This window comes from Selaginella moellendorffii, unplaced genomic scaffold, assembly GCF_000143415.4.
Source record: "Selaginella moellendorffii unplaced genomic scaffold, v1.0 SELMOscaffold_16, whole genome shotgun sequence".
Lineage (NCBI taxonomy): Eukaryota > Viridiplantae > Streptophyta > Lycopodiopsida > Selaginellales > Selaginellaceae > Selaginella > Selaginella moellendorffii.
The window spans coordinates 2,178,954-2,194,042 of record NW_003314277.1 but is presented as its reverse complement, the minus strand read 5'-3'; the positions used below and the strand labels follow the sequence as shown (position 1 = coordinate 2,194,042).

At 39.9% G+C, this 15,089-nt stretch overlaps 1 protein-coding gene across 1 annotated transcript; it reads left to right on the top strand.

Annotated features, from left to right (window-relative positions):
- The first annotated feature begins 34 nt into the window (after nt 1-34).
- LOC9642115 (respiratory burst oxidase homolog protein A) lies at nt 35-3,657 on the top strand. Its single transcript, XM_024676103.1, is given in 14 exon segments — nt 35-336; nt 664-823; nt 917-965; nt 1,038-1,151; nt 1,211-1,627; nt 1,723-2,109; nt 2,177-2,272; nt 2,331-2,446; nt 2,505-2,607; nt 2,681-2,754; nt 2,807-3,173; nt 3,221-3,349; nt 3,409-3,487; nt 3,548-3,657. Coding segments are annotated over 14 exon segments (2,268 nt in total). The 5' UTR covers nt 35-269.
- The last annotated feature ends 11,432 nt before the right edge of the window (nt 3,658-15,089 follow it).

Here is a 15,089-nt window from a genome sequence, read left to right as displayed (position 1 = left end):
CGAGCGCCCCGCGATCGAGGTCGCGTTCGCGGCCCAGCTCGCCGGATCGCGACCGCCTGGTGAAGATCCTGGCGCTGAGCAGGAGCAATAGCGCGGTGTCGTCGCGAACGTCGGCATCGCAGCAGCAGCCGCGAATTCGCAAGCAGCAGAGTGGGGATCTGTTCCTGGCGCGGTCGAGATCCGGGGCCGAGACTGCGTTGCAGGGGCTCCGATACATCAGCCGCGCGATCGAGAGCACGGACCAAAAGGCGGTGTGGGAGACGGTGGAGATGAGGTTTCAACAGCTCGCCAAGCCGGATGGGATGCTCGATCGTGGCGATTTTGGCCTGTGCATTGGTGAGCAATTCCAATTCCTCTCTCTCTCTCTCTCTCTCTCTCTCTCTCTCTCTCTCTCTCTCTCTCTCTCACACACACACACACACACACACACACTCACAAATTTCCATGATGGATCAAAGTTCTTGCATGATTGGATTGCCTCTACATGTTCTACATGTTTCTCGTGGTCCATAGCAAGAATTTCTTGACACGTTTCCAAACTTTTGACATTGTTCTTCCCCATTTTGCGTTCTTCTCCTCCCAAGCTCACATAAAACTTTTCTTTTTCTTTTATCTGATTTCTCGGCTGAAATCTCTCAAGCTTGCAATGGTTTTTTCTTCCAGGGATGCCAGACTCGAGGGAATTCACTGGCGAGCTTTTCGACGCGCTTGCACGGAGGAAGCACCAAAACCTCCAGTGCATTAACAAAGAGGAGCTCTACGAGTTTTGGTTGCAGCTATCGGACCAAAGCTTCGACTCCAGGATCCAAATCTTTTTCGATATGTAAGCGCATCACTCCCACTCTTCTCACGTTTTAAATAATCTCATTGCCCGCCACCTTCTTATCGTTTTCTATCTTGTTCTCCTATAATTTAGGTGTGACAAGGACGCAGATGGACGTATCACCGAGGAAGAAGTGAAAGAGGTGCGTGGAATTTAGCTGATAGGTTCCACTTCTATCTTAAATACACTACTCTGTCTTTGGTTTTCGTCCCAGATTATTATTCTCAGCGCTTCGGCCAACAAGCTATCAAAGCTCAACGAGCAAGCCGAGGAATATGCGGCCCTCATCATGGAAGAGCTGGATCCTAGCGGAATCGGCTACATTGAAGTAAGTTTCAAGTTTATAAAACCTTCACCACCTTTTCAATCTCTTCTTTGATTTGCTAGCTCTGGCAGCTCGAGAGTTTGATGCTGGGACAATTCGCATCACTAGCACAAGATGGTTATCTCAATTACAGCCAAACTTGGAGCCAGACTCTGGCATTTGAACAATCCGGGAAGATCATACTCTGGGCTAGGAAGATCAAATACTTCGTCATCGAGAACTGGCAGCGTGTCTGGGTGGTGGGCTTGTGGATCTTTGCAATGTGTGGGCTTTTTCTCTGGAAGTTCTTCGCATACAAGCAAACCTCGGCTTTCAAGCTTCTCGGCTACTGCCTTTGCTCGGCCAAAGGAGCCGCCGAGACACTCAAGCTCAACATGGCTTTGGTTCTCCTCCCGGTTTGCAGGAACACCATCACTTGGCTTCGCTCCACGATCGTGGGAAGTGTTGTTCCATTCGATGACAGTCTAAACTTCCACAAGGCAAGCGTTTAGAACTAAAGTTTCTGAGAACCAAATAGTGAAGTAGAAAGTTCGTGCTGTGGGTTCTAAGTTCCTGGTGACTGATACGTTTGCAGATAATTGCAGGAGCCATCGTTGCGGGGGTTGGAATCCACGCGACGGTTCACCTCGCGTGTGATTTTCCCAGGATCATTCGGGCGAGCGAGGAAGAGTTTATGATCTATCTCGGGCGAGGGTTCCACTACAAGCAGCCAACTTACGTGGGGATCTTGGTTTCTATAGAGGGTGTTACAGGGATTAGCATGGTGATTATGATGAGCATCGCGTTCGTGCTGGCAACGAGATGGTTTCGTAGGAATCTCGTGAGGCTCCCTTGGCCCTTGCACAGGTTGACGGGGTTTAACGCATTTTGGTACTCCCACCACCTTTTCATGGTGGTTTACGTGCTTTTGCTGCTTCACTCCATCTTCTTATTTCTCACAAACGACTGGGTGGCGAAATCAGTAAGCTGGTTACAGTTTGTTTTCCCAGCATGCTGTCCTAACCAAAGTATGAGTTTTGATCTCGTAGACATGGATGTATCTCTCTGTGCCAGTGCTTCTTTACTCAGTGGAGAGGATCCTCTCAGCATTTCGAGCTAGACATTTCACAGTACAAGTTGTCAAGGTGAGAAGTCTCATTAGATTTGTGGAAGTTGCTGTTAAACTCTTTCGTGTATATGAAGGCTGCTATTCATCCTGGAAATGTTCTTGCCTTGAAGATGACAAAGCCACCTACGTTCAAGTATAAAAGTGGCATGTATCTATTTATCAAATGTATATCCATCTCTCCTTTTGAATGGTAAGTTAAGGAAAACATTATTTTGGAAGCTATTTACTCTAGAGTTTATTGTTTTCAGGCATCCATTTTCTATTACCTCCGCTCCTAGTGACAGGCATTTAACTGTGCATATACGAACTGTGGGGGACTGGACGGAGGAGCTTAGAAGAATTTTCTCCAATGTAAGTAGAAAACACTTACGATAGTATTGTTATTTTGCTCAGGTTTGTTCAAAACATCTCTTTTGTTTTCCAGGCACTTGAAGGTCTTGCAGAGAAAGAAAATGTTCTGGAGAGTGAGAGCAGCGACATTAGCATCATAAGACACAGGTACACTACTCCAAGGTTACTTTAAACTTTAAAATTGCAAGCTTTCTCTCAGATTCCCAAAGCTGCTAATCGATGGACCTTATGGAGCTCCAGCCCAAGATTATCAGAAATATGATGTTTTATTGCTCGTTGGAATTGGAATTGGAGCAACGCCTTTCATCAGCGTTCTCAAAGACATGCAAACCAAATAAAAGTGGCAGATCAACAACAGGTATTATATCTTCATACCTATTATTATTTATATATTATTATTGTTTTGCCAGTTCTTGTCGATGAAGCAGATTCGAAGCCCCAGGAAACGAAGTGAAAGAAAGCTGCAATGTCCCACGAATGCATATTTCTACTGGGTCACTCGAGAGCAAGGCTCGTTCGAGTGGTTTAGAGGAGTGTTAAACGAAGTTGCCGAGATTGACAACAAGGTGATGCCTGATCATGACAATACAACACTAAAATATTTTTCTTACAGGCAGTGATTGAGATGCATAACTATCTCACCAGCGTTTATGAAGAAGGCGATGCTCGCTCAGCTCTCATCACAATGATGCAAGCTTTTCATCACGCAAAGAATGGTGTTGACATTGTCTCGGGAACAAGAGTAAGATCTTTGATTTGATTTCATTTTGATTGCTTAATAAATCTCTTACTGATACTCAGGTTAGAACTCACTTTGCTCGACCCAAATGGTATAAAGTATTTTCCAAGCTTGCCAACATTCATACAAACTCAAGAATAGGTGAGTGAAATTTTCTCTTTTTCTTTTTTCTTTTCTTTCTTATTGCATTTGCTTATGAAGGTGTTTTCTATTGTGGACCTATGGTTTTAGCTAGGGAGCTTGATGCATTATCAAGTGAATTTAACCAAATATCCAACTCAAAATTTGAGTTTCACAAGGAAAATTTTTAACAAAATCTTTTAAGAAGTTAACATGCTATTTAAATTATTAAATATTTAATATAAAAAACACAGATTGACGGCCAAGTGTATGGTTACAATGCTATATATTAATATTAGCATAGTGGGATTTTGGTAGCCGTTGGATTAATTTTAATCCAGACCATTTGCTCATGTATATAAATTAGGGTTTTTTGGCTAATTGATATGCACATTTTCTGTATTCCCTTTTTATATTCCATGCACTCACATTAGTGGAGGTGAGGGGCACCTTTGATCACCAAGGTGAGGGGCACCTTTGATTGTCTCTGAAGAGTGCTTGGATTTGAAATTTTGGTATAGATCTAACTTTTGCATCGTTTAGATTTAGCTTTTTCCATTTCCTTTTTTTTGTTCTTTCCCTTCAGGATTTTGGTTTATATTTAGCTTTTTGCATTGTCTAGATACCCATTTCCTTCTAGCTTTTGTCATTCCTCTTCTTTCACTCTTTTCTTTTCGTTCATCTTCATGGCAGATTAGTAATCTCCTCCTTTAACTCTAGAGTAGCAGTTAGTACAATTACTTGATGCTATGCATTTACAGTTGAACAACTAAACTCAGTTGATGGTAGCGTTCATGGCACTTGGTACAACTCCTCCTACTCTTGGTGCCAATCCTTGTGTTTGGCCAGAGTTTTTTCACGGAAATCCTGGGGATGATGTGTACCATTGGTTCAATCACTTCGCAATGATTGCCACATATCATTCTTGGGATAATACTCGACGTTTACGTGAGTTTCCCACATGTCTTTAGGAGACGGCGTTGCAATGGTACAATGGTTTGAGTGTAGCCACTTGTGGGTTGGAGTGTTCTCCCAGACGTTTTCAAACGCGCATTCGGACATGTCGACGATTGTGATGATGCCTTCCAACAATTGCATCGTCTTCGCCAAGGGCCATCTGAGTCGGTGATGCAACTTGGCGTTTGTTTCCGAAGTCTTTTGCTTCGTGCGGAGCCAAATATGTTGGAGTGGATCAAGCTAGGAATGTTGTGGCTAGCACTTCGTCAAGATCTTATCGGACTTGTACATGCACTTGTTCCAGCCACCATTGACGATGCTCTTCGTTTGGCACAATGTTATAAGACTTCGCCTCTTCCACTTTTCGCTACCTGTCCTTCCGCTCCTATTCCTGTAGGCGATGGTCCTATTCTAATGGAGGTTGATGCTGCTGCTGCTCGAGTCCAAGGACAAGGGCGAGGATGTGGTTATGGCCGTGACATTTGCTGTTGGGCATGTGATGAAGTTCGGCACACTTATCGGTGTTGTTGGCATTTTTCGGATTGGCGACCTCCATTTCTTGGGTGGAGACCTTGGCGTTAACAACATCCTATTGGTGCTGCTACAGTGGAAGGTCTAGACACTGCGATGCATCTGGGAAATGAGGAGTCGCACGAGTAACGGAGGGACCTTGCGTGAATAAGTCAGTGACCCCTCATCTTTATTTCGGGAGTATCATCAAGGGGTTCACTTAGCACCGGTTCATCTAGTGTTTACTTTCCAAGCTCGTTTTTATAATAAGAGGTCTCCTATTATTCTCTCCGTGTTGGTTGATATAGGTTCGAGTTTATCTTCTATTGCTCGATCTGTTGCCACATGTTGCCGTTTACACTTGCATCGTGTGGTAGAACCAGTTTTCATTCTTTATGGCAACGGTTGCAACGGTCGTACACATGCATATGCACGGGATGAGGCAGACCTAGTTGTGCGTGTGGGCGATCTCGAGCTTGAGTTGCAGTCCTTGTGGGTGGTGCCAAGTCAAGCTTTTGACCTCATCCTTGGTATGGATTAGTTGCAGTGCAATCATGCCAAGTGTGACTTTGAGACTTCTCCCCCTTCTCTCATACTTCCTTATGTTTCATCAATTTCTCTCACTTTTGTACTTCTTCGTCCCTTTATTTCTACCTCTGCTTCCATTACTTTTGTCCCCCCATTATTTCCTCCTATGTTCCCATCTTGTTCTACTCTTCCCTTTTCTGATCCCTCTAACAATCTTTGTGTTGCAGCAGTTGACTGGCTTATGAAGGAGTATTTTGATCTTTTTGACTTTGACCTATCATTTGGGGCCAAGATTGCCACACGTCATCAATTGGGGATGCTCATCCAATCAAGGTTCTTGTTCATCGTCGGTCACCCAAGATTTTACGTGCAAACATTAAGAAGATGTTGGAGAAGGGTGTTATTCAAAAGTCGCAGAGTCCTTAGGCATGTGAACCTCATCTTGTGACGAAGCCTGATGGGAGTATTTGTTTTTGTATCGACTATTGTTCGTTAAATGAAGTGATGATCTCGGATGTGTACCCTTTTCCTCACACTACTGATCTCTTGGATCGTCTAAGGCGAAGTTGTTAATTCACCAAGCTAGATCTTGCTTCTAGGTACTAACAAGTATTGATGGCTGAAAAAGATATTCCTAAGATTACTTTACATACACCATTTGGATTGTATGAGTTCTTGGTGATGCCATTTGGTTTAAATAATGCTCCAACAACTTTTCAGCAAATGATGGATGAGGTTCTTTGCGATATGCTGGAAGTGACTGCTGACTTCATTGATGATGTCTTGATCCACTCGGAGGGGATGTAGGAGGAGCACATTTGTGATGTTCGTAAAGTGTTGGATTGACTACGGGATGTTGGTTTAAAGCTGAAGTGGTCAAAGTGCATGTTTAGGTCCAAGGACACAACTTATCTTGGGTACCATATTTCTCGTGAGGGTTTGCAAGTTGATCTTGACAAACTTGTGGCTGTTTTAAAGCTCCCTACTCCGAGGTGTGTAAATGATGTGCAATGGTTCTTGGGTAATATGCAGTATCTAGATCACTTTGTGGATCATCTTTCTGATTGCACTGCACCATTGCGAGCGTTGTTAAAGTCATCAACATCATCTTTCATCTGGTCTCCAGATTGTGAGTGGGCATTCATGGATTTCAAAGAGTTATTGACGACTCCTCCGGTTTTGGCATATCCTGACTACACTCGACCTTTTATTTTGCACGTGGATGCTTCTGACATTAATCTTGGAGGAGTGTTGATGCAAGAAAGCTCGAGTGTGCTTGGTCAGCACCATCCCATTGCGTATATAAGCCGTACATTACAACCAGCGGAGATGAACTACTCCACAACAGAGAATGAGTGTTTAGCAGTAGTCTAGGGTTTCGAGAAACTTCATACATATCTACATGGTTTTCGGACGTTACTTAAAGGTGACCATACTGCCGTTACTTCATTACTGAAGTAGAAGAACCTAGTTGGTCGTATTGCTTGGTGGGCTTTGAAACTTCAGATATATGATTTTGATGTTATTCATCACCCAGGGAGTTCTATGGCTGATGCTGATGCCCTTTCTCAAGCTTCTCTTCCTTCTCCACTCTCTTCTCATGTTTCTGACAAGTCTGTTGTTCCAGCATTTGTGGATTTTCTAGACAAGGATTCTGTGCTGTTGGTGGTTGCTATACTTGACGTTCAATATCCACAATGCGTAGAGCAAGATCTACCTTCTTTTGATGAGGTTCGCGAGGCTCAAAAGCTTCAGCCATGGATTCGAAGGCTTCAAGAGGGGTTTGAGAATCTTGCATCACTTATTAATAACTTGCCTTTCTGGCATTTACATTCTCAATATCGTTTTGAAGAAGGCCTTCTTTATTTTGTGGGGACGGATCCTGATGATCATTTATAGCTAGTGGTGCCTTCTATCTTTATTCCACAGTTTCTCCATGCTTACCATGATTCTCCTATTCTAGGTGGCCATATGGGACATCGTCGTGTAACCGAAAAGCTATGCAAGTCTTTCTATTAGCCAGAGATGCGACGTGATGTTATCCAGTATGTGCATAGCTGCGTTTGGTGCCAAGCTCATAATACTCCCCCTCATGCCATGGAAGGACGGTTGGAGTCAATTGCAGTTTCCCGTCCATTTGAGTTGGTGGCATTTGATCTTATGGGACCTTTTCCACGGTCGACTGCTGGCAATGAGTATGTGATTATTGCTTTTGACTACTTGATTTGTTGGGTAGAAGTTGGTGCTCTTGCTAGCACCTTTGCAACCGCTATTGGATACTTCCTCCTCAATCGAGTGGTATTCTAGCATTCTTGTCTAGAGTGAATTCTTTCAGATAATGGTCCTGCATTTATGGTTGAGGCATTTCATGTTTTGACATCTCGGTTGGGGATACACCACACTTTCACGAATGCTTATCATCCACAATCAAATGGTCTGGTGGAACAGCTCATTCGGACATTAAAGGGATGATTACGAAGTATGTGAACTTTCAGCATTCAGATTGGGATGGTCATTTGCCATCTCTTCAGTATACATATGTCACAGGGGTGTAGAGTTTTGTTGGTGCTTCACCATATAAACTCCTATATGGTCATGATCCAATATTACCAACAGAGTTGGGTTTACCTTTGCGATTGCCACGAACTACCGATGCTAGATTGTGGGATTAGTATTTTATGAGCATTCTTCCACTTGTTCAAGTAGAGTTTGCTGAACACTTAGGCCATGTACAAGTGGGACAACAATGGCACTACAACTCCCATCATCGTCCACCTGCGGTGTACAAAGTGGATGATTTGGTATTAGTCCATTTTCCCTATCTTACGGTACATGGTTTATTTAAGGGGCTCTTTGTGTAGTGGAAAGGACCGTATCGAATGTTGCGGCAAGTTAGACCACAAGTTTATGAAGTTTGATATGACGTCTAGCAGGCCAATCCTTCAGAGATTGTGCATGTGCAACAGTTAAAATGCTTCATACAAAGAGATTAGGAGCAGTTAAATACCACCTACAGATCTACCGATGCCTCCTCCTGATGTTCCTCCAAATCCTGGCTTGTCTACAAGAGAACCCTGATGGTCTTCCATTATTCCGAGAGAAGGAGATGATGTGAGGGCCAAGTGTATGGCTATGATGCCGTATACTAATATTAGCGTAGTGGGATTTTAGTAGCTGTTAGATTGTTTTCAATCCAGACCACTCGCTCTTGTATATAAGCTAGGGTTTTTGGGCTAATTGATATGCACATTTTCTATATTCCCTTTCCATATTCCATGCACTCACATATAGAATGTTTTTAAAATAAAAATAAAGGTTTTAAGAATTTTAGTTTTTAGTAAAAGGTAGTTTTTATACTTTATGTAAATAGAATTATATTATTTATATTCTTTTCTAGTGGCTGTGTGTCGATTGACAGAGCATTTGGGAGTTGATAAGAATACTAGAGGCTTTGTGTTACCATCAGATGTAGCCTCCCATTGGTTTGCTAAAAATGACATTGTGTTAAGCACTAGTGGATCCTTCTTAAGCATGATGATAGTTGGATCAATTAAGATTGCATATTGGTTCAAGTAGTTATTGTTGTATTCTTTGAAAAACTTTTCTAAAACTGGTTGAAAGCAATGTGAATGCAAACTTAAGGTTTAATTAAGGTTGAGACCAAAAAGAGAGTCATCATGAATCAAATATATATAAGTATATGATTCATTACAAACTCATATTAGGTGTGATTGTTTTATAAATGGTATGCCATGGGATAGATACTAATGAAGTGCTAAACCATTTTACTTAGACTTGTTATTGTTAGATTAGGGTTATAATGCTCAATTTTAAATGGCTAAATGCTTATAAATTTTAAAGATCAATGTTAAGGTGAATTTATATGAAGTTGTAAGTAGAAGGAAGTTGGTTATGCTTTTTTCTAAATTGAGAATTATTATTTTTTTAGGATGGAAATTTTTTTATAGGATTTTCTGAGCTTTTCCAATAGTTGATCTATTAGTCATTGTATAGAAAAACTATTCTATTTTTGTGAGCCATTAGTAATTAATGATTCAATTAATTTCTATTTTAGAAGTGATTTGTATGATATGGCCTAAAAAAGATCCTAACTTTTGGGATTAAGACAAATCTTGAATTTGAGTAAAAAAGTGGTTATTATGCTCTTTTAAAACGGTGACCCTTGCATCTCTCTAGTGAACTGTGTTTCACTTTTAATTATGTTAGACTTTATAAGAGTGGTCATAGACTCTTACTAATTTTAACTCTGTTTGAGTGCCTTGGTTAGGTTGTATACATATACAAGTCTATCTAAATGATCTTTATTTTAATTTTTAAATACACAATTTAATAATATAAATTTAGTGTTTAAAGAGTGATGGTTAAATACTTCTAGCTAAATGATTACTGATAGATTTAGCTAAGGTTTATTCATGCTTGTTTAGCTCAATAAGGGTTTAATAATGATAAGATTGCTTTATTAAATAGTATTGCAAAGGATGATATTCTTAAGCTTCACATGATTTCTCATGATAGCATGTTAGTTTCACCTCCATTAAATTAACATTTAGTCCATAGTTGGATTCGTATTAAATATTATATGTAGTGATTCACTTCTTGTATCTATAGCTAGGTCATTAATAAAGGATAACCCCAAATACTACTAAATATTGATTAGCATATTGATGTTTAAACAAGCTAAGTGACAAGTTAAGGTATTTATGGTTTTGGCATGATTATTTAATATGGGTATAGCTTTTGCTTTTCCTTGAAAAATGGTTTAGTCATAGTTTATACGATCTTTGCAAAAGGATGGGTTAGTTTGATATTTGAGTTGGAGTTGTAGGTTCTTGAATATTAAGAAATTTTATTACACTTATTGTTATGTGATTCATGAAGGATTAATTTTATGATCACTTGTTAAGCATAATTTTATGTTAAGGACAACATTATAAGTTATCCTATGCTTTCTTCTTTAACATTAAAGATAATCAATGCAAAACTTCTAATTGTTCTTTGTAGGACCTAATTATATTAGATTTTTCAAGCTTTGTTTTTTTTGGGTTTATATAGTTTATTGCTCCATTGTTTAGGAATTGTTAGAGAAGTCATTTTGGATTATTAGCTCTAGTTTCCACATTTTGTTATCATTTATAGCTTCTAGCTTTTTGTGTTTTGCATATTCTTTATAGTTTACCATAGATTGTCTGTTTTATTTGATATTGGTGGGAATTGCTAAACACTTGTTTCACAAGAAACCATATTTAAAACTAGAAATAATAATACATTGGTTTTAATAAATTATATATTCAGCTCTAGTTTATTGTGATGATAGTAATTTAAGATAGTTTAATGGTATAATTCTTCTAGTGATATCTATTCAAAGAGTCAGATTAATAATTTCAAGTAAGTCTTTTCTCTACATTTATCAATAACAGTCAAGCTAGATACTCCATTGGCCACTAAATCAAATGCTTGAAATCATATATTTCAAGATCACCAATAGTGATGACATACTCTTCTAGTGGATCTGGAAGAAAATAGGAATGCTGACCACTTACAATAGTTTTCATCACAATAATAAAGTAAGACCTTAGTTCATTTGATCTCTCTGTCATACTCACCTTGTTTTCTAGACTTTGGCTTCTGATGCATGACTATAATCCTTGTCCAGAAGGTATAGCCATACTCCAATATGATAATCCTAAAAATCAAAGGAACAATTGCCTCATAAACAGTCACAAACAAAGAAAATACTTACTTCCTTATTTTCATCCAACTTTGTAGCTATTGGGGCTGGATTTTTTGGTGGTTGTCCTCTTCCTCTTTTTATAGGGTGTAGAACTTCCTGCCCAATGGTCATAGCTCTTTCCAATATTACTACGATTAATCCTTACCTCTTCTTTTTTTTCGGTCTACTCCTGAAGCTTGATTGAAAGATGTTAAAGAATGTTAGATTGGAGAGAAACTAGCAATACTAACTTCCTTATCTTCATGCGGCAATACAACTCTTAGTGCTTGCCTTTTAGGTGGATGTCTTCTTTGTCTTGAGAACTGTGCTACTTCCTAAATGGTTAATAGTAAGGAAAAATAAGAAAAGTGAAACCATTAAACAAGAGGAGCAATTACTTACTTGCTATAGGCATTCTTTTGCAGGTAACATTCCTACCTATTCTAAGTGACTTTTGTTCTCTTTAATTTTTTTTTGCCTTGAGAGTTTGTAGGATGAAAGAGTTTCCTCTGCAGGTTCTTGTAAGCAGCTATAAGTAAAACATAACACCAATTGACTCGATTTACCTTCACAAACTCTGTAGATCGTTTCAATTCAGGCTTTGCTAACTGCTTTTATACTAGTGGCTAAGATTGCAAAGGTGTTCAAGGCTCCTTCTCCTCGTCTATGCTAACATAGTAAGATTCAGGCCATTTTAGTGTTTCCTGTTCAAGTGTAAAGCAATGGAAATTTTAAGTTACCTTAATTGTTATGTCAACAATCACCTTTATGGAAGTTGGAATGTGATGCTGCTTCCCCAAACCAGTCAAGTGGAAGATACACACTTCTAGAATAGACCACATCTGACCCTCATGATACATGTAGCCATCTCTATTAAGTACCACAGCTTGTCCACAAATAAATTCCTTGCTTGTGTAGAAGCTTGGACAAACTAGTTGAGCTTTAAAATTCAACTCAAAAAAATGAAGAACCTCAAGATTTAGAAGGCCTCTAGATCCCACTAGCACAGCAAACTTGCAGGAGAGTGGAGAGCTCAATCCTATCATCTATTACCTATTTTATCTGCTTGTGGATTCTAACTAAATCTACTATTGATTATGATAGCCACATTCCTTCAAAGCTTGCCAACCAACCTTGTGATTTCCTTTGTTCCTAAAAACATCCTGTATCATGATCTATAGCTAAATCTGGTACATAATCACTCGTCATCATACTAGAAAACTTCACCTCATCATTCAAATCCATGACTTTAGCAGATGTAACAGCTTCCTTCCGATGCCATAAGCCTCCTTAACTTCTACCATCTACTTCCTACATCTCAGTGGTGATTTTTTTATCCGATATCCTCTGACTTCTTTGGATAAATCCCAAGCAAAATGCAGCTAAGTCCTCTTCATCCTCATTGAGCACTATAGAACGAAAAACATGTTTATGGTTTCTATAATCACAAGAAAAGAGCTTACCTTTTTTGAGGTTCAAACTGGTCCTCCTGCTGCACACAAAGAATCAATTCACAAACATATGAAGAACATTTGGCATGTGCTCTTACTTCACAACTTACGGCTTGAGTTTTGGAGGCCTGAGCTTCCCCTCCTTTTCCACCATAAGGAACTCCAAGCTTATAATCGGCATCCTGTTGCTTGACTTGCTCCTCCTGATACTGGCCGACTTGCTCCTGCTGCTGCTTGTCATAGTGCTTTCCTTGCTGATGTTTGGCATCAATGTGCTTGCCCTACTCACTGACCTGGACAGCAGCCTTGTCACTAGATAGTAAAAAGGGCAGCTCCTCAGCCTTGGGATGCTCCTGCTGGTTCTTGGCCTCTTTGTGATTGCCCTGGTCACCTCCAGCAGCTACTGGTGCTCAGCCCTTGTGTCCTTGCCCTGATCACCAGCTGGAATCCATAACAACAGTGGCTTCTTCTGCTGGTTCTTAGCCTTTGCATGCTTGCCCTGATCACTAGTTGGAACCCACAGTAGCAACAGTTGCAGCTTGTCCTGCTGATGCTCGGCCTCAGCATGCTGGTGGACATTGACTTCACCATTTGGCCCTATTTCCTGCTCCAAATAAAAGAAATTTTGAAGTCCTAGGCGGGCTCCCTTTCCTGCAAGGGCTTTGGACATTGATGGCTTTTCACCTCGCATGGGTGATTGATTTCGACCACATTACTTCTCTTCAGTCCACTTCTTTTTGCACTTGCCTTGGAAACCATAGCCTAAGGGGAACGAACATGACTAGTATGATACTGAAAGTGGATGTCTGCAGTAAGGGAAAACAAAAATTTATTTTATTCAATCTGTGTTTCATGTTTTTTGCATTTCACCAAGCGTTAGAGGCTGAGGATTGGCATTCACAAGTGCTGATGAGCTGCTGTTGGATGCCGGTGCACCAAGTAGAAGTCTGACCATAGTGTAGTCTAGATTACAAAGGCAAGACAATGCTACAGCCATGCCAAATGGAATAATTTACTTTGACAGCTTATAAATAGTCTAGTATCGACTTTTTATAGTCGTCACTTGGACTACACAAAGAAGACAGTTCCAAGGTTGAGCTTTTTATTCCTTCTTTCTTTCAAATAGTCTATCTAGTTGAGGAACCATCCAAGTAATTGCACTCCTTTTCACTGACCTTGACTACATCAACCCATCTTGCACCAAAACCTTGTCTCCTGACTATGGAGAAGATATTTGGACAATATCACCAACTTCTGGCCAAAAATGCATTCTTGAGAGTTGTCTCACTTTTCATTGCTATAAAATAGCAAGCAGTTTCCTTTGACCTTCTGGGCTCAGTAAACTACATATTATTTCAGCTGAAGTCATTCGATGCATGATTGTGTGAAGTGTTGACTTGTTCTTGTGGGTGGAGTACTATAAGTACACTTTTGTAAAGGGTTTGATTGATGTGCATCATCCTTTGTTGTTCATACTACAAATGCATGCTTGAATCAACCTAAATCTCCTTTTGTTGCTAAAATTACAACATTGTCCCCTTGTCGAAAAACTCTTCCATTAGTTAAAATGAAAGAGAATTCTAGCACATTTTTATCCACCATTACAGTTTTTCCCTATAAACCACATCTAATTCCATATAAGACACTTCTTGTGCATCCTATAGCTATACCTTTCCTCAGGAAGTCCAACCAAATGGATTCCTTACCTCCATTCCAAGTGATTTTTCTTCATCACAACTTTTAGCCATAATAAATTGAGCATATGGTTAGAAATGGACACTTTCTTGATGACATTCTTTGCATTAGGCCACATGATGTGACTTGGTGCTACTGTTTTGAGAGATTCTTTGGCTATCTTAACCAGATGAAGACAATTTTGCTCAAGCCAAAACCTTCCTTGTTTTGGAGAAAGATGGTCTTCAACATCAAGAATGATGAGAGGCAACTCTAGTTGAGTGCTTAAATCATCCATTGAATATTGTGTTGGAACAAGGTAGTTTTATATTTATTTTCATTTTGACTAATTTCTTTTTCTTTTTTCCAAGATGGATCTAGAGTTCTGGAGTTTCATATTCCACCTTACTTGCCAAACATGAAGCATTTCTTGAGTCCTCTCTACCTCATCTAAGGACTGGCCACCCCTTCTTGTATAATTATAAAAATTGTGTGAAATATCTGTAACTAATTGCACCAGATATCAAAGTTCCCTGTTAACATGGTTGTTGGATCAGGTTGATGCCACAGTTGGTAATAACACTTGCATATTGAGCAATGAATTGGTAGAAGAAACTCCTTTGCAGAATCTAGGAAATCCTAAAATTCTCGCCACTTCATCCCATGCCAATATTGAGTTATTCATTTTGGAAACTGGTCACATGGCATACCATGCCAAAAATTTCATCCTTATGCTAAAGATCATTAATGCACACTGTACTTGACTAAGTGT